The sequence below is a fragment of the Canis lupus genome, chromosome 11, assembly GCF_003254725.2.
Source record: "Canis lupus dingo isolate Sandy chromosome 11, ASM325472v2, whole genome shotgun sequence".
Lineage (NCBI taxonomy): Eukaryota > Metazoa > Chordata > Mammalia > Carnivora > Canidae > Canis > Canis lupus.
Genome location: NC_064253.1, coordinates 27,351,944 through 27,373,168, shown reverse-complemented (window position 1 = coordinate 27,373,168; position 21,225 = coordinate 27,351,944). Strand labels below are relative to the sequence as shown.

The window sequence follows — 21,225 nt, the reverse complement described above, 5'->3', positions numbered from 1 at the left end:
CTTAAGACACTATAAGTAAATGACAGATCAGGTTTTTAAAGACAATATAACAATTCCATAACAAAAAAAATAGAAACTGAAAACTTAAAGAATATGTTAAATAGATTACTCTTAATTAAAGACAGAATTAAAAAAAAGAAAGAGGGGTGCCTAGTTGGCTCAGTAGGTTAAGCATTTGCCTTTGACTCAGGTCATGATCCCAGGGTCCTGGGATGGAGCCCCACATCAGGCTCCCTGCTCAATGGGAGCTTTCTTGTGCTCTCTTTTTCTCCTGTGCTCGCTCTTTCTCAAATAAATAAATAAATAAATAAATAAATAAATAAATAAATAAATAAATAAAATGTTTTAAAAGAAAGAGCTAAATAACCAAAAATTAATATCATAAATTATTCAATAATGTATTCAACAGAATACTGAAATATGTGTGTGTGAGACAAAGTCTCTGATTCATAAAAACAAATTCCAATTGATGTATAGATCTAAACTCAAAAACAAAGTAGAACGATAAAAGTATTAAAATAAATTGTAGGCAAATATATTGATGAGTTTAGGATACATATGACTTCTTAATATAACATTTAAAAGAAAAAAGGCATATTAGAAAGACTAATAAATTTTTACTATACCAACATTTTAACATTCTGAAGGATAAAATGCTACATAAATTAACATAAGATGATAAGAGAAGAAAATATTTCCAATATAAAACAAAGACTGCTATCCAGAAAGATATTTTTTAAAAACCCACTTTCATGCAAAAGATTGATTCAAAGATGCTTCATTGCCAATGAATACATGTGAGATACCCAACTTCAAGAATAAGTGGTAAAAAAATGAAAGAGAGATATAACTTTCAGATTTTTAAATCAAAAAACATATGGTCTTGGGGTATATGAGATGTTATGGTGGCTTTGAAGAGGAATTTGGCATTATCAATCAAAATTTTAAATGAAGTATGACTCAGCAATTCAATTTCTTCGCATCTATCTTAGATAAACATTTATAATGATGCAAAAGGAAGAATGTACAATCATCTCATTTCTGTTTATAATAGGAAGCAGTTACCTCCAGGAGGAACAGGAATTATCTGTTGCTTAGATTTTATTTGTAATGTCTGGATTTTTTATTAAGAATGCAGTCAAGATTGAAATTTAAAATAGCAAGGAAAAACATCTGGTAAATCCATAAATACTGAGTTACTAAGAATCATATAATGTATTACTACATGAAAACACTACAGCACTTTAAACTATGATACTGTTTGGGTACCCCAAGAAGAGCAAGCCATCACATTCCTGTATGTCCTGAAAAGATTTGCAAATAAAACTGACTAAATAGTATCAGTAGTTTTCTGTAAAAGACAGTTGAGAATTCCAGTGTTGGGAATGGGAGACTGTCTTACCAATGCTTAGTACTCTCATTAAAAAAAAAAAAGAAAACCCACAGACAGACAAGGAAATTAAACTTTTATTAAATATGTGTAATTTAAAATTAAAGTAACTGGACATTTATCCTATTTTCTTTACTTAAAGTTTTAAATGAACACTATGATTTCTTCTATAGTCTTTCAGTGTATCAAAACTCCTTTCTATTCTAACCTCTGGAGACACCCAAAGAGAACAAAATAAATAAATAAAATTCAACAGTCAGAGCTCATTGCCAACCTTGTTTTATCTCATGTTTAATGAGCATGCCTTTTCCAAGAACAATACCCAGTGTAGAATGACTCACTATTATAAAGATTTAGATATATTTATTGCTAGTGAACCAATGTCTCCTAAAACAAAACAAATACTACAATGCCTGTCACATGATTACTCTATAAGACAGCTCTTATTCCTTTCTACCAAGTATAGCATTAAAGGAGCCATTCTGTTGTACTTAGTCCTTGATGCCGCCTTACCCCTGCCAACCCAGGGTAGCTAAAAGCTGAATGAAAAAGTATGAATTAGACCATATATTGAACATTGCACCTTTCCTGATTAGGTCCCTTTTCCTCACCTAATACCATTCACAAGATCCCCTTCTGCATTACCAAGTATTTTTAAAATTTGATTTCATAAAAAAAATCACCACTGCAATGAATAGCAAGTATACCAATTTACAACATGGAATGATTTATTTACAGCTCAGTTATTAAACCATGGAAAGAGTGTGTATAATCAAAGTGCTGACACAACATTAACAACAATTGTGAGAAGGACATTGTTAAAATACAGCTACTGCAGTTGTTCATTATTCGCAGGAGGGAAATCATGTTCCAATGGCTCTTCTATAAAACATCAGTTAAAGAAATGTCAATACCAACATTCTCAAACTGCCTTATAAGAAGCTCTCATTTTAGCTGACATATCCGTAAGTGCCATTAAAGCCATTTTCAGTTCTATAGAAAAATTACAAAATTGAAGTACCTCCCACACCCTTATTTATCTGACATGTTCATAACAGAAATGCAAAACCATAAAATAGGACTGTCTGAGCTGGGAAAACAAAGAGTAATTAATCACATTAACAGAAAGCTACTTACAAAATGCTGATCAACAAAACATGGAAGAACCATCTCTGGAGATGTGGTCATTTATCAGGGCTGAGGAGAGGACAGGATCCCATATAAGGACAGGGCTGGCATGAATTCTGAGTGATTAGGAAACTGAGTAACAGGTTTTCTGGAGTTATCTTTTGAATGGAAATTCCACAGGCTCCAGAGAATTTCACACTAGCAAGTGAATTCTCCAATTTAAATGCCCACATCAATTTTGTACTGTCAGTAAAAACACACATTCACTCAACAAATATTGGTTAATCATCCCATTCCAGGCACTGGGCAACAAGCAGTGAATGACAAAGATCCCATCTTCAATGAACTTACCTTCTGCTGGGACAGCAGACAAACTAAAACAGTAGATTATTTAGATGGCAGAGGATGCCTAGTGCTATCTATAGGAGTGGACCATGAAATTATCCAGGGAAAGGTGATGCCAGCAGATTCTGGCCTTTTCAAAAAGAAAGGGCGATCAGAAATTTAAGAGTAATAACTGATAAGGCATAAAAAGGCCATGAAAAAAGGCAACAACTTTATTCTGACTGAGACAGCAAGGCCTTGTAAAGTTTGAGCACAGCAAGGACATAATCTGACCTACATTTGAACTGGATCATTCCCATGGTTGTGTTGACAGTGGATGATAAAGGTCCAAGAGCAGAAGTAAAGAATGCTAAGCAAAATAAGTCAGTCAGAGAAAGATACCATATGATTTCATTCATATGTAGAATTTAAGAAACAAAACAAATGAACAAAGCAGGGGGTGGGGGAAGAGAGAGAGACAAACCAACAACCAGACACTTAACTATAGAAAACTGATGATTACCAGAGGGGAGGTTGTTAGGGGGATGGGTGAATAGGTGATGGGGATTAAGGAGTGCACTTGTGATGAATGCTAAGTAATGTATAAAATTGTTAAGTCACTAAATCGAACACCTGAAACTAATAGAACACTGCATGTTAACCATATACTAGAATTGAAATAAAAAATCTTAAAAAAGCTTTGTAGTACAACCTGAAATCTGGCATTGTGATGCCCCCAGATATGGTTTTCTTTTTTAAAATTCCCCTGGATATTCAGGATCTTTTCTGATTCCACACAAATCTTAAAATAATTTGTTCTAACTCTCTGAAGAAAGTCCATGGTATTTTGATAGGGATTGCGTTAAACGTGTAAATTGCCCTGGGTAACATCAAGACAGTGTGGTACTGGCACAAAAACAGACACATAGATCAATGGAACAGAATAGAGAACCCAGAAGTGGACCCTCAACTTTATGGTCAACTAATACTCGATAAAGGAGGAAAGACTATCCATTGGAAGAAAGACAGTCTCTTCAATAAATGGTGCTGGGAAAATTGGACATCCACATGCAGGAGAATGAAACTAGACCACTCTCTTGCACCATACACAAAGATAAACTCAAAATGGATGAAAGATCTAAATGTGAGACAAGATTCCATCAAAATCATAGAGGAGAACACAGGCAACACCCTTTTTGAACTCGGCCACAGTAACTTCTTGCAAGATACATCCACGAAGGCAAAAGAAACAAAAGCAAAAATGAACTATTGGGATAAGATAAGAAGCTTTTGCACAGCAAAGGATACGGTCAACAAAACTAAAAGACAACCTACAGAATGGGAGAAAATATTTGCAAATGACCTATCAGATAAAGGGCTAGTTTCCAAGATCTATAAAGAACTTCTTAAACTCAACAGCAAAGAAACAAACAATCCAATCATGAAATGGGCAAAAGACACGAACAGAAATCTCACAGAGGAAGACATAGACATGGCCAACACGCACATGAGAAAATGCTCTGCATCACCTGCCATCAGGGAAATACAAATCAAAACCACAATGAGATACCACGTCACACCAGTGAGAATGGGGAAAATTAACAAGGCAGGAAACAACAAATGTTGGAGAGGATGCAGAGAAAAGGGAACCCTCTTACACTGTTGGTGGGAATGTGAACTGGTGCAGCCACTCTGGAAAACTGTGTGGAGGTTCCTCAAAGAGTTAAAAATAGACCTGCCCTACGACCCAGAAATTGCACTGTTGGGGATTTATCCCAAAGATACAGATGCAATGAAACGCCGGGACACCTGCACCCCAATGTTTATAGCAGCAATGGCCACAATAGCTAAACTGTGGAAGGAGCCTCAGTGTCCATCGAAAGATGAATGGATAAAAAAGATGTGGTTTATGTATACAATGGAATATTACTCAGCCATTAGAAATGACAAATACCCACCATCTGCTTCAACGTGGATGGAACTGGAGGGTATTATGCTGAGTGAAGTAAGTCAATCGGAGAAGGACAAACATTATATGTTCTCATTCATTTGGGGAATATAAATAATAGTGAAAGGGAATATAAGGGAAGGGAGAAGAAATGGGTGGGAAATATCAGAAAGAGAGACAGAACATAAAGACTCCTAACTCTGGGAAACGAACTAGGGGTGGTGGAAGGGGAGGAGGGTGGGGGGTGGAGGTGAATGGGTGACGGGCACTGAGGGGGCACTTGACAGGATGAGCACTGGGTGTTATTCTGTATGTTGGCAAATTGAACACCAATAAAAAATAAATTTATTATTAAAAAAATCTTAAAAAAAAAAAGGTACAAACAAAAAGAGAAGTTTGCTACTGCCATAATCCAGGAAAGAGTTAATGAGATTAGTCTGGGTAACATAAGCAGGGGCAATTAAAAAGTGACCAGAATTCCAAATCATTTTAAAAGTAGCAAAGATAGAATTCACTGTTAGATGTGGGTATGAGAAGAAAAGCATCAAATCTAACCCTAGAGTTTTTTACTTCAGCAGTGAGAAGGCCTAGAAACAGGACACCTGTAGAAGAAGATCTTTAATTTGGTCTGGGACAAGGTAAACTGAAGCTATCTATCAGGCATGTGAAAAGAAACAATGCTCATGAAGTTGGCCATAGTGCTCTGCATCTTCGGGGAGAGGCTGAGCTAGACATTGAAACATGCAGGCCACCAATGACTAATTGCTGCTTAAAAGCATCAAAGCCATGACAAGATGAGATTACCAAGAAAGAAGTCAGTGGAAAAGAAGAGGCCCATGTTTTGAGGTCTGGGGAATGAAAAGAAGTAATTGGTAAAGGAAGAAGAAAACCAGGAGTGTGCAGGGTCCTGGGAGCCGAAAGAAGACAGTGCTTCAAAGAGGAGGCAGTAGTCAACTGACAGCTAGAGGAACATAAATTTCTACAACAATGTAGGCAAAGCCTGTGACTAGAATAAGTCTAAGAGAGAAGTTGGAAAGAAGAACTGGAGAGAAGAATAAACACATGAATGAATAAAGACAAGTCTTTTAAGGAATGCTACTATACATAGGGGCATGGAGAAATAGAGTGGATCTGTGGAGAAGGATCCAGAGAGGGTTTTTTGGTTTATTTGAAAATGGAAGAAGTAGCAGCTTATTTAGATGATCATGAAAATCACCTAGAGAGGAGAACCCTGCTGGTATGGGAAAGAAAGGGATGAATCATTGGAACTATGATCCTGTGTAGGTAGGAGCAGAGATATAGTAGATAGGATGGAGGTGGGAACTTGCAGATCTTCACAGATGGCTTCCTATTGCTCTGTGAAATATGAAGTGAATTCACAAAGTGAGATTAAGAATGGAGGAGAGAAGATGGGAAGCTTCAAGTGACACAGGTATGAAACAGTCAACCTGGACAGTGGTGGAGGGAATGCATGATGGGGAGGCAACATGAATTATTGGCACCACCAAGGACACATCAATAGTTACAGATTGAAAGCAAGAGCAATCTGCTGCATGGTGGGTGTTTCTCCACAGCCATATTCAGCAACAGGGGTTGCAGTTGCACAGCAGATTAGATAAAAGGATTTAGCAGGTTGAGTTGTGCCTTGGGAGAATAACAAAATCAGCAAGTGGAAGACTGAAAGCCTGTGCAAGGAAACATAGTAGCTAAAAACAGAAGTAAGAGCAGGAGGGGAGGGAAAGCCTGAAAAGCTGGAAGTAATACTAGGAGTCACAGTAGGGTAAAGGATTGCTAGATTCCAGGAACTAGAGAGTGTGAGCTAGTAAGACAGAAAAGAGTCTGAGAAAGATGCCTCAGACTGGGAAAGGACATCAGAATGTAACCTACCTAGTGGAATGCCAGTTAAGAGTGAACACAAAATGAATTACCCTTTCAAAGGCTGTCGTTCTACTGAACACTATTAGTTCATTACTGCAATAACAAATTATCTCAAACTTAATGACTTAAAATAACACAAATTTATACAGTTCAGTAGGTCAGAAGTCTAAAATGGGTCTCATTTAGCTGAAATCAAGGTTATCATAAGGGTCATTCATTTCCGGAGGATCTCGCGTACAAGGCATTTCTTTGCCCCGTCTAACCGTTAGGGGTGGCCTGGAGGCCCTTTCCATGGCCCTCCTCCATTAGCAAAGCCTGCAACATCAGGTCAAGAGCTTCTCACTCCACCTCACTCTGACCTTCTCTTCTGCCACCCTTTTCCACAGTCAATGACTCCTGTTGTCTGTGTTGGGTAAACTCGGATATCGTAAGGTCACCTGATTAGCAACCTTAATTCCACCTATTACCATAATTCTGTTTTTTATGCAATATGACAAATACACTCATAGGTTCCAGGGATTAGGAAGTGGACATCTGGGGGGGAGTGCACTTACTATATTGCAACTATTTAAATGTCATCACAGAACCAATGGAACGTAACAGAAAAATATAAAGTCATACAGACTCCGCTTGTTTCAAATTCAAAGTTTTCCCTGGATTTATCTTTCTAATTGCAATGGTGACACAAATACAAATTTTTTTTTTTGAGATTTGTAGGGCACCTATCTGATAGCCGGTAGCAAGCCAAGTACATGCTCAGTGGTAAGAAGTGTCTTTATAATTTAAGACTGGTCAGAGGTCATCTACATGAAACTTAATGCGTTTATATAATCATATTTCCAGGAACCTGAGCAAAGTACTTCAACTTGAATATATATCTTCGTTAAAACTGTACAACATTTGGCTTTCAAATAAAAACCCAGCAGCTTTATTCTTTCTTCCCAGCATGACCTACAACAAATAGCAAAGTACTTGATTTCTTCATCCTGACACTGGATTAATTTTTGCTACACATGAGAAATGCCTACACTGCACTTTTCCCCCTCCATCTTTCCTAAGGATCCCTTCCCTCATTGCTAGGGAGATGTGCCTTCTAGCCCAGTGACCTCCGGGCATGCACATCCTGGTGTGTAGTACAGTATGTTATGCTCCCCATAATGTCAGTCATTATTCTTCCTGACTTTACTTGTGCTCTCTGGTTGAAGCACTTAAGATTAATGAGGCATTTGTTCTCAATCAAGAAGCTATTTATGAATATAGTTCCACTTACAATAAGCTATGTAGACTTCTCTTTCTTTTTCTCCATTACCAAGTGGAGGGAGGGAAGAAAATGACGTTTATTGAAAGGAAGAATAAAGTACAGAAAAAAATGATTTGTGACTTTTTAGTCTGTAATCGGTTCCCTACCAGGAAGGCTTCCACATCATAGCTATGTTGTCAGAATAATTGATAACCTCAAACGTGCTGTTCTGTTTGGTTAAAGTAAAATAATTATTACCACCCTGGCCTTTGTGTGCCAAGGCTTAAGTCCACACCTGTTTAGAATAATCTGCCTCTTCAGGAGGCAAGAGGTAATTGTGAACCCAAGTGTATCCTCTCAAATGGGAGACTGTGGTGCCAGCTAGTGGCTTACAGGGACACCTCCATGGAGAAGAGTAATTACATTAGCAACCATTTGGCTACAAACAGCCACCACCCACTTGTGAACACTCTGCCTTTAGCAAGAATAGAGCTTTCTCTTTCTACTAGTTTTACTGTATATAAGGATCAAAGTCAGCCTTTCAGGCTGACAGCCTCCCATCACCTGGTCTTAACAGTATCTCATGGAATAAAAAAATACAGCATAAAATACATCATGGGGAGTAGCAGCGCCACCATGACCTCTCAAGGCCATAAGCCAATCTGATCTAAAAATCAATGGCTCTGATCTACAAAGCCACTTCAGAGCTCTTTGTAAAAGAAAAATGTCAATGCTGTTGTCAGTTGGGAAATTGGATTCAGGAGATTATCCAGTTCTGGGCAAGGTCCTCTGGGCAGAAACTAGAGTAAATATGAAAGGGTAAAGAAACTGCTCTACTCAACCACCCAGTAATGCTAACTAACCTACATTAAGTAGGTAACTAATTCTAGTGTAAGTATATGAAAAGTTAGTCCTGGATTAACCTTCACTGGGAACAAGTATCATTCAAAAACACTGTTCAAAAACTGGCCAGTTGCTCAGCCTTTTTCTCACTCTAAAAATAAGGAACTGAGTCTGGACCTGGAAATCTGAAGGCCTGAGTACTGCCATGAATCCAGGCTCTCTTACCATATTGTGGGGCAATCCAGGGGGTAAAAGACTCTCTTGAACCCTGGTTCATTATCTGTAAAAGGAGATTTCTGACAGAGATGAAGAATTCTTTAGTCCTTGTCAGTATTACATTTTATAGAAGCTGTGTGCTGCTTATATTAGTTTACATTTAAACCAATAGTTTTTCTGAATTTGTAGGTCAAAAATTGAAAAATAAAACTTTACTTTTTCTAAAATAAAAGACTTCAAAGAGCATAATAAGAGCAATTTCTAATATCTATTATCAGTACCATTACTTTTATCTGGGGAATTGAAGGGGAGAAATAAGAGTTGTGTTATGTGGTAAAGGTTACAAACATTAAACACACAAATTTTCTTTAATAATCTCTAGCCTAAGAGAACTCCTATTCTAGAAAGAGGGAAAGCACTACATTGAGATTCAACAGAACTAAGTTAGGGGAAACAGAAGTGAGTGGCGGGGTCGGCTGATGGTAATAGGGCCCAGTGGCTATTCACAGAGCAAGTGAAGATGAATGCCAGAGGACTTGGATCTCAGCTGAAGGACAGTATTCCAGTTACTGAACTTTCAGCAAGTGGACCTTTTGAACAGCATGATCTTCTTCGAAAAGTTCTCCCTTGTATGAAAAATGAACTTTTTGCCCAGTCATCCTCTTGAATTATCAGAAAAAAATTTCCAGCTCAACCAAGGTAAAATGAATTTTTCTACACAAAGAAACATCCAGGGTCTGTTTGCTCCACTAAAATTACAAATGGAATTCAAGGCAGTGCAGCAGGTTCAGCATCTTCAATTTCTTCCAAGCTCAAACCTTTCATTGGATATTTTAAGGGGTAATGATGAGACTATTGGATTCGAAGATATTCTTAATGACCCGTCACAAAGTGAACTAATGGGAGAACCACACTTGATGGTGGAATATAAACTCAGTTTACTGTAATCTGTTGTGCTGTTCATGAAAATAGAGGGGCTGCATGTTGTTTATAGTCATCTTTTTACTATAATTTGATGTATACAACATTAAAAGTACTGACACATGAGAAGAAAAAAAAAAGAACTAAGTGAGCATTGCTTCATGTAGATGCACCTCCATCTATAGAACCCAGTCTCAATGCAATGTGGGAACCAAAGGCTACCACTTTCCCCCATCCAACAATCATCCAGCAGAATAAACAGAAAGTTACACTGGGTTGGCACTCATTCTTCCCAAAGATCTGATGAACTACCATTTCTAAGAGGTCAATCGTTTTTACCTAAGACTTGACAGGTAAACTAAGGTACACTCCAAAGATCAGGAGTTCAGACAAATACACTCCAACAATGGCTTAGATTCTTCAGTCTACAAGTTTTAGCAACACCATGGGAGTGAGTTTTGTAAACACCACTACCCCAGGAATTTCTAGAACTTCTAGAAAAAGACCTCATTTTCCTTCAGAAGTCAAATAAAATAGCTATGTTCAGTCTCAGAGGGCATGAATGGCAACCACTATCCAATCTATAGCTATGGCTTACCTACAGTCAAGCAATTTTTTAAAATGTTTATTTTTAATCATTGCAATTGTATATTCCATTCTTCATAAGAGGAAAAGAAATGCAAATCCTAAATGATCATCAAGATACAACTTGCTCATATCTGTTACTCCATTTAAAAAAAACAAACAAGCAAGCAAAACAAAGAGCATAGTGAATAAATGTGAAGACATATTTCATGTTTGGGTTTTGATTTCCTGGAACAATTCTGGGGCAAAAAAAAATGTTATAGATAGGTTATGTTACACATAAACAATACAACTTCATTATTCTATATAGTATAATAAACACTGTTGAATAGATAATAAATGTGCGAAATCGCCTGGTTTGTGCATTTCATAACAAAGAATGAAAACTCCAACCAATAGTGTCTGTTTTTATACTTTTCATTACAACATCTGTCTCTTCATACAATAGCAATGTTCACCCAAGAATATAATATACAACTACTTTTTTCTAAACTGGATTACTTTCAAATAAAAATATTGAAACAAATTATCCTAAATTAAGTATAATAGGATATACTGAAATAAACAAAAAGAAAGGATAATGCATATTTTCATGTATTCCCAAACAGCAAATAGATATGGTTATAGTAAGGCCTTGAAGTCACCGGTTTGTTAAAAATTTTCTTTAGCTCATAAAAACTACACAGATCTGGCCAATAATTACCAATGCCACTTCTATTCCTATACTTTTCTGTTACTCAACACCTCTGACTAGGTTAAGAAGTGCACAATAAATTTAGTATGCTGGAAGGTTCCCAGTTCTTAAGGAAAGATCATTAGAGCAAAATGGAAATACAAGGCAACACAGAATCGAGGGATTTTAGGGTCAGAAGAGACCTTAGATACAATCTCTAATAGTTCCTTCTCATTATAATGCTTTTAAATCTTTAATTTAGATTTTGTTTAGATTATAAGTATGTGAGCTACTGTGTTTACCCTACCCACCCATAATTACTTAAAGTAATAAAAAAGCTCCCTAGTAAGACATAGCACAAATAATACACACTTTATTTGAAATTTTTTACCCTGACAATGTAAAACTAAAGCACAGGTTTAATGCCACCAAAGACACAAGACTGGCAACGTACGATTTGTCAAAGTCATAAATATGAGCATGATGTGACTTTCCATGATAAGTTACCAATCCTTACATGTAGTTTTCACCACCACTTGTGGCACTAAAACAAAACTTCTCAGCCCCTATCCCCAGAGAGGTCCCTGAAGAAACATCCAAATTACCTATACAGAATCACCAGATAGCTACATTATCCTTAAATTTTAAGAAAAGAAAATCTTATCCATATTCCTTGTTAACCTCTTTAAACTGCTTATATTTATTTACTCTTTAGAATTCTATATTATAAACTCTTCAGATGATAATATAGAAAATCCTATTTTAACTCTACATAATATGAAGCACATGGATTTTTTATTTTTAGAATAATAGTAAGCATTTAGGTTATCAGCCCACTCTAGACATCTAACATCTTTCTTCACAATCAGAAGTGTATTCCTAAAGGAGATTTCAGGTATTTCACAGAAATACACAGATTCAAAAAAAATTTTTTCAGTGTAGGAATAGAAAAGAAAATGGTGGGAAAAAATCTCAAAGAAAGCAATACAAATTTTGTATTTTTACAGTGAGAATACTAGCATTTTTAATTAGTAGTAATATGTAGTCATTATACAGTGGAAACTGACAAGCAGATTAGAGAAAACTATAGCAATTTAGGTCAAAAGTGATTAGATTCATATTAAAAATCAAAATAAAAAGAAACACATGCTAGAATTAGGGTATTGATGGTCTACACCTAAAATCAGAACTTGGTAATGCTTGGCATGTGCTCTCAAGTCATGCTGTAACAGAGTAAAAACTGCTCCAAAGTCAATTTTGTAAATAGCCACAAAAAAGTTGAAAACAAACAGCTGAAATTAAAATAACCCAATACAGTTGGGTTATAAGTCATAAACTCAAATATAGCTTTCAGTTAGTTTTATCTATTTACCTTAGCAGTACTGAATAGGAAAATAGGCACAAAGCAATGATATTTAGTTAGAATGATGAGATTTAAACATGAGTCTCAGGATAGACAGTATTTGAGGGGTTCTTTATTTCATTTTATTTGAATTTAGATATAGAGCCAGGATCCTAGAATCTAAATTAAGGTACAATCCAAAATTTGTAACTAACCTCTTCCCCAACACATTCCACTGAAGCTAAAATAAGGCTTCTTTTTTCTTGTTTTAACTGATACAAATGGACACAGTAAAGAAACAGTAGCAAAATGAGACACAGTGAGACTGAAGCCAGACTCTGGAAACAGTGGAAGCATGAAGGTCACAAATAAAGGTCTGGCCCTATATCTCTGTGATCACAGTCTTCTAACTTTATGCTTCACCCATTCAGAAATGATCCAACACTGCACCAGCCCCCTTTAGGGGGGCTATAGAGGTAAATGAGACAAAGTCTGCCCTCTGGTTACTTAAAAACTATCATTAACAGTTGGGGCCAGTAATGTCCGTCTTTAGAACTGGTAAATGAAAAGAGAGCTGGTCTGTGAGCATTGATTCTACCTTGCATACATCCTCAGTTACCTTGCATACATCCTCAGTTACCCTGACAGTGACAAAACCAACTACCGTCTAACGTTAGATGAAATAATCCCCACAATGTCTTTGCTTCCAAAATTTAAATTATTGATGCTTAACTCTATGATACAGTTACTATTATAGCCTCCTTTTCCCCCTTAGCATTATTGAAATATAAGGCGAAAGATTTATACGATCTGAAGAGAAACCAGAGTATATATATAACTGACATATAACATTGTAAGTTTAAAATGTATAACATGATGTTTTGATTTACGTATATATATTGAAAAATGATTACCAAAATAAAATTAGGTAACACATCCATCATCTCACATAGTTTCTTTTACTTTGTGTGTGTGTGTGTGTGTGTGTGTGGTGTGAGAACTTTAAAGATCTTAGCAACTTTCAAGTATAGTACTACAGTAGAGTATTTCTAACTATAGTTACTAGGCTATATGTTAGATTCCCAAAAATGTATTCATTTTAAAACTGGAAGTCTGTATCCTTAAACACCTTTACCTATTTCTCTCAGTGCCCCCCCCCATTCATGATCACCAATCAACTTTCTGTTCCTATGAGTTCAGTGTGGTTTCTTAAGAGTCCACGTATAAAAAAGAGTATACAGTATTTGTCTTCCTCTGATTTAGTTCACTTAGTATAGTGCTCTCAAGGTCCATTTATGTTGTTGCAAAAGGCAGGATTTCCTTCTTTTTATAGCTGAATATGAAATTCCAGTGTGTATCTGTATATACACATGTCATTTTCTTTACTCATTTATCTATCAATGGGAACTCTTTAAAATGAATGTTTAAAAAACAGAACCACCACACTCAATTCTCACATATACCTTATAAAGATAAATACAAGGTATTTCAGGTTAACCTCTGCTTACTCTCCAGATGTGCAAAGTACTTGTCATAAAAGGAAACAGAATTAGCTAGATCACATCTGTTGTATAAATATACATCCCAAGCAAAATACATTATTGGAATATTTTGCATTCAGGATGAGTAATAAGTCTTACTTTCACAAAGTACATTTAAAAAGAAAATCTAAGGAAAAAATCAGGAATAGAGATAGTGAAGTACAAACCAGCTAAGAAATATCATCTGACTTCCCCTACACTGTTAGATTCCCATCAGCTCCTTTGGAGCCTCCATTAGAAGGAGTTCTAAGGCTTCTTGGAACCTAAAACTGACAATGTGAGATTGATTCCTGAAGAAGTTAAGTCTAAAGATACTTTTAAAATGCAATCATTGGGGTGCCTGGGTAGCTCAGTTGATTAAGCATCTCCTTCCAGCTTAGTTCATGATTTCAGACTCCTGGGATCGAGACCCGCTTAGGGCTCCCTGTTCAGCAGGGAGCCTGCTTTTCCCTCTCCCTCTGCTCGTTCTCTGTGCTTTCTTTTAAATAAATAAATAAAATCCTTAAAAAAAAAATGCAATCATTCAGGCCACAAAATCCAAAGAATCATACTTGTCTACTAAAAATTAACATTGTAACACTTCAGAGCCGCACTAAATAAGGGAATTAAAGCCAAAATATTGATATTATCAGTTAGTTCTCTGCAATGCTTAAATTGAAATTCACGGATTTCTCAGGAGAAAAAAACAGGAATCAAGCTTCATAGACAAAAGTCCACTTAAATGGATAAACTAAAAACCCAATTGGTGCACTGGGAATTCAGATACTTCTACTTAGAAATAAGATATTACATGGGTCTAAAAAAATTATTGTAAAACTGTATTCAAGATTTTCCATTTCTATTGCAAATTGAAAGAGATTTACATGGTATCAATAATAAAATACAAAAGACATATTGTATTTTCTAAGAGTGTGAGGGGTTAAGATTAATAGCAGCTCTAAATTCTAAAGAGTTATTAATCTAGTATTTCCTTCTTAAAACATGCTAAAGGAAAGCAGTATAAACCATCACAAGCAGTCTTAGAATCAGGGTGGATAGCCTAGGCCTGGCCCTGGCTCTGCCATGCAAAGGACAATGGTACCTTGAATAACAGGATGGCTCAGAATGTGAGCACAGGAGTCAAGCAGTAACTGTGGATGGAACAGAGAATTCTTCATGCCTTGGTGAACTGGATTAGAATCTCTCTAATCTCTAAACCTCAAACCTCTAATGACACACTTCAGGGTGAATGAGAGGACATCACTGGCCAGACTAATTCTACATAGCTTTAATTGGACTCACATAATAAATATAAGACCTACATGGTAAATAAGAACTTAATATACTTATTACAGCAGGACTTCCTGGCTGATTTCAAGATACTCTGTATTTACAAAATTTTTATTAATATAATAATCACATCAAAGGAAATATGAAAATGTTTTCTGGGCCCACTAATGAAAGATTTCTTAAATTGGGGACATTATCTCTAACACCAAACAGATCAGATTATTTGGGCTATAAAGAATGTCCATACTCTCTCCCATTTTTCCTTCACTATCTAAAGTGAATGCCAGCAATAAAATCATTCAGAAATACATTCTCAGACATCTTTAATTTATAGTCACCACATGTCTCTTTCAACACGGAGAGCTAAATATACATATCATGACATAAATTTTTATCATGCAAGGCATTTTCCTTATATTGTCCTCCAGGTTTTTAACTCTGGCTGCAAAGAAATTTAATTCATTGTCATTAGAGATCATTGAGAAATAAAGCAAATGCTACTATTACAAATGAAATTATCTCCTCTAAGATCAAGAGTGAGGGATACAATGTTGAGAACAGGTCCTAACTTTCAAAAAAGTTCTGATGTTTCTTGAAACAGAATTTTTAAGAAATATCAAGGTAGCACAAAACTAAACGGAAAAATAGGTAACATGGTAGATTAGTGGAATAGAACTCAGTGCTTGGATGTAAGCTAAAGTTTCAACAGAGTTTGTCAGGAAAAACAATTTAGATGAGGAAGAACCTGTGTGCCCTAAGTCAGGTATCATTTGTTGTTGAAAGATTCTGTTCCAAGTTCACGTATCACCTGGCACAAAGAAGACCCAAAAGTTTATTGAAGAATGAATATATGAATGAATCAGTGGGAAAGTTATGTGTGAGCACGGTTTCATCAGGGGCCAGCAAAGATCCTGACCTTCACTATTACCTAGAATATTTTATTTTCGAGAATTGCAAAATAAACCTGGGCAGGAAAGATGAAGGAATATTTTAGACTTGATCTGATAAACTGGCAGTCTCTGTAGGCTCCTGAGTAGAGGAGTGATACCTAGAAATTTATTTAATATTTCTATGATGAGCAGAGCCATCAAAGAGGATGATCTGAAAAGACTAGAAATATAGGTAAGAATAGAAGTGCACATAAAAGCATGGGTACAGCCTTATCTTATTGCTAGATTTAAATGTGTCCACAGTGGAGAGAGTGAGAAGAGGTGTTAAAAGATAGTAAAATAGGCCACTTACTGCTGTCCATGCATTTCTTTTGCAACGGGCACATAGCCATCCATCACAGATCTCATGAGAAGGGATACCATAGCAACCTATAAAGTAATAGTATGGATCCACGAATTAGGTCTTTTGCATTTTGGTAATATTATACATCTTAGCACTGAATAAATAAAATTAGAACTGCCTACCATAATACCATCTTTGATTTTCACTGCTTAGAACAAAATATAAGCAAGGCTGTCTCAAAGATACTTTTGGTTCTCATGCCTCATAGCTAATAGGATTTCAGTCCCAGGAAACATGAGAGCATAGGTCTTAATCATTACTAATGCTTACGATAGTTCTCAGATAATTCTTGAATGGGCAACATTAAATTTCTAATTTGTTGGGTCTAGTCCTTTACTCATACAAAACATATTTCAAAATAAGTTGCAATTCATAAAGGAAAATTTGGGGAAGATTTAAAATAATACAATAAATAAATTGATATATTTTGCAAGTTAATATAATTTAAAATTACATTTCATAAGCTTTAATCTCAGTGATTGGGATAGAGGATGCACAATTCATGGTTAGTGATGAAGGGGTATCTTCAGTTCTATTTGTCAATTCAATATATGCTTGACTCAAATAAATGGGTAAGGAGATACCTGATGATGCAAATACAAGCAGCAATTATACAGTACCAACAAATGTGTAACTGTGACTGCCTTTCAAACGGCTTTGAAATTTTAAAGAAGTAATTTTTAATATAAAATTTCTATAACATTTAAATGAGAGAGAAAATAACATAAATGTAATTTCCAAAGAAAAGCCTATCACAGTTAACCAAAACTATAAAATGTTTAGTTCGGGGCACCTGGGTGGCTCAGTGGTTGAGTGTCTGCCTTTGGCTCAGGTCATGATTTCGGGGTCCTGGGAACAAGTCCTGCATCAGGCTCCCCTGAGGGAGCCTGCTTCTCCCTCTGCCTATGTCTCTGCCTCTCTTGTGTGTCTCTCATGAATAAATAAATAAAATCTTTGAAAAATAAAATAAAATAAAATGTTTAGTTCAAGCACATGTTTATGAAATACTATAGCTAAATTGTATAGCTTGTACATTTGGGAATCAAAATTAAATCCTAGTTTTTGTGAAATGATGCATTGGCTGTTATATACTTATAATAATGTAGATTGAATGCATATATGTCTGTGTTACAGATTGATATAAGTACAACAAAAAGGTTGCTATATTTCAAACACATTATGTTCAAATCTCTTGGGGAAGCTGACAGTATCTAATCAATAATAAATGATAGCGAGGCTATTTCAGCCCTAAGGTAAGACTGGTGTTTCTCTGGGGTATACAGAAGATAATACCTATTATTATAACCATTCATGCTACACTGACAGAGACAGACCATACATAAGTATGTTAACATGACATATGATTTGGTAAGATCTGGAATATTAAAATGCTTTAACATAGACTTATAGTATATGACAGATCCTTTTTCACATTTTAGAGGATTTACATGGCAGGCCAATAAAAAAAAAAATATATTTGCCACTTATCCCATGATGTGAAAATATAAAATTGTGACAGGTATGGAGCTTAATCATCTCAGTCCTGGGGGAAAACAACTGTAATGATTGTTCTCCCATGGAAGGCAAGAGATATCTCCTTACCCTTACAAAGAATAAAAATTAAACTCTATAATTAAATTTAACAATAATTCCCCAAATCATCAAATATTCACTTCTCTTTAAAAATACAAAGAAAAATAATCATGAATCAACACCAGAGATTAAAATTAAGTTTTTACAAACTATATCTTAAGTAAAATTCAAGTGTGTGAAAGGAGCCCCATAGCGACCCAACATCTGGACAAAAAACAAACACACAAAACTGCTCTCCAGCGATCCTGCACAAAACTGTAGAAAAAGAGATTATTATACTTACTCATACTTTCATCAGAAGAAATGTGAAAAAGAATGATCTAACCATTAAGAATGCCAATAGTTCAATGTAATAGTGCCAATAGTTCAATGTGGCAGGGGACAAAAGGGTGAGAAACAAAGATTATGTGAAGCACTGAAAAGCCAGTGATTGATGTATGAGAGATTCATTTACTTGCATGAACCCGTACGCAGCACTTTGCACAGGAAATCAGAAGACTTGTTCCATCCTCTTCCAGAAAGGCATTAGGCGGAGAATATTCTATATTTTCTTCACTATAAATAAAACACATCTCTGGAATGAGGGGCTTAGTCTTTCCTCCCGGAGTAACCACTTCATCTAATTTTGTCTCCCATCTAGAATCATTTTCTTCATTGCTGCTATCTGGCTGAAAAACATAATATTCCCACATGAGTGAAAAATATGCAAAAAAAGTTCATCATTTGTTCTGGTCACTCAAATCCACTAACAGCTGTTCCATGCACTAACTTCCAGCTTCTGTTCTTCCTGTTGTTTTCCTTGATATAACTATTAGCTTTTTATCAATGTTCCTCTTCAGGCTCTCATCCAGAAGCTAAGCTGTAGAAACAGGAGGACATTCTGTACATCTGCTTGTATGAAAAAGTGATAACTTGCTAAAACTATACTCTTACATAAACATTCAGGGAAAGCATCAATTTTTCTGAGGAATTTTTGTTTCTTTATTTACACCAGGTTAGCCAACCTGGTTTCATTTACTGAATAATTTTACACCTGGTTACACTTGAAGGAGTGTTTTCAAATACCTCAGTTTTAATCTGTGTAACAGTTTTTAGAGAATTTTTGAAGGTTTTACCTCACCACAAAGTTTTAAAACATCAAGACAGAAAGATCTGGAAAATGGCAATTGTCACTAAATTAGAATATATAATGCAAAACAAAATTGTCATCTCACCAAAATATATGAAAAACACTCAGTGCTTAATTGAAACTCTAATTAATAAACTATCTTATCTCCAGAGATCTTATATTAATAAATTCCCCTGTATCTTATACTTTTAGTGAGAATTCTTTTAATTTTTGGGAAATACACAGGCAGATTATGATATAGAAATAAGAGTCAATAAAAAAGTTAAGCTTTTCCAAGGAAACACAGACTTTCAATGATGAAACAGAAAATAGTTTGTCACTCACAAGGGTCACATCAAAGACAGTGTGTTAAGTTTATTTCCTCTGTTTACAAAGATCTGATAATGTCGCAAATCACATAATTTCATGCCCTGAAATGTCTGAACAAAAAAGCATTTACTTTACATGGGCTCTAAAAGAGAACGATCTTAAATAAAATACTTCTGGTCCCATTATTGAGAATATAACTCAGAACACAATGCTCACATCAATACACTTTATAATATATTTTATCTTAAAATAGGTCACGAAGTTCCACCCTTACTAGATTCCTAAAAATCACTGTCTGGGTTAATGTTAGAGAATGACCCCCTCAGTGAGCTAAAATGCCATCAGTATTACATAAGGATAACACTGAAAATAATACTATGCATAGCTGGCTGATGAGGGTGAACTAAACAATTCAGTTTGTACTGAGTCCTGCTATACCTCATGCATGTTCCACGTGGTAAGATAAAGACAGACATTTTAAACATTGGCCCAGAGCTGACATAGTATTCAGAGTGATATTTTCAAACACAAAACAGAGACTAAGTCTAAGTTCTCTCTTTGTAAAACTTCTACTATTATTAAGCTTTAAGTTCTGTGTTTCTTGATGAAAAAGGTTGGAACTGCCCCTTGACTGACATGAACCAAGACTGACAAATAAACCATTTATTTTAAAATGATATCAGAGAAATGTCTTTCAAGTAGCACCCAGAACTTTTATTCCTTATTCTACAATGGCCATGTAGCTATATAAGTATTGATATCTCCCTTTTCATGTGTACACACACCTTACAATGATTCATCTGTGTTTTTACAGCCATACAGAAAGTGTAGCAGTGACAGTAACCCCTCCACCCTTATTACCTTGTAGTATGGCATAAGGAGAGCACAGATGGCACAGTGTGGCTCCATTTTGGCCATGGTTGCATTATACTCCTGTTCAGCCACAAAGTTTGGGGACTTCGTCTGCCAAAGGTGGACCAAAGGCTTCGCCCAAGACTCTGTTTCTTCCACTTCCTCCTCAATCGATGGAACCTCAGGCAATTCTTGAAAAACAAGGCATGAAAACACAGTGAGCATGGGACCGAGGGAAAAACCAAAACAACCTGGTTATAAAAGAAGCAAACATTCCAAAGTATCATTGATATTAATGTCAGACAGGAAACTTATTTTAGCTTTCAAATACATTCTGAGAGAAGCAGAACAACAACAAAAAAAATGTCCTTATCATCCTCTTCATCTTCAAGGGCAAGGTCAGATCTGATGGCCAGACAATGAGCCTCCTATTGATGGCCTCCCTATCCATGCCAGGAATAACTAAACTGCTCCCTCCTTCAACTTCATTACTTCTGTATTTGTACTGCTACCATAAACACCTCCCATGGGAAAATAGCTTGTATCTGTGAAATTACCTTCCAGCTACCAGAGAAATTCATTGGCCCAGTAACTGCCTTACCAGTATTTTCAGTTTCCTCACCTAACACTGTATATATGGCTTAATAAATATTTATTAATCGAACTTCATTTAATTAACTTTTGGGTTTGAGAATTCATGACAATAACATTTACAGAGCACCTATCACATGCCAAGCAATACAGCGCCATT

The 21,225-nt window shown here is 35.8% G+C and overlaps 1 protein-coding gene and 1 pseudogene across 9 annotated transcripts in view; one reads left to right on the top strand and one right to left on the bottom strand.

Moving 5' to 3' along the window:
- Positions 1-21,225, bottom strand: part of KDM4C (lysine demethylase 4C) — a 408,440-nt gene that overhangs the window by 128,156 nt on the left and 259,059 nt on the right. For 8 of the 9 annotated variants that reach the window (XR_003129808.3, XM_025432518.3, XM_025432517.3 and 5 more), the window contains 3 exons: positions 20,484-20,665; positions 18,639-18,852; positions 16,541-16,617 (listed from right to left, as the gene is read on the bottom strand). Coding sequence is in view for 8 of the 9 variants with exons in the window: in XM_025432518.3 (XP_025288303.1) it covers positions 16,541-16,617; positions 18,639-18,852; positions 20,484-20,665 (473 nt within the window). In the remaining variant the exon portion in view is untranslated. Of the gene's footprint in view, positions 1-16,540; positions 16,618-18,638; positions 18,853-18,891; positions 19,044-20,483; positions 20,666-21,225 lie in introns of those variants that run through there. The other variant, XM_025432524.3, reaches the window with a different exon arrangement.
- On the top strand, positions 9,423-10,011 carry LOC112649942 (proteasome maturation protein-like; annotated as a pseudogene).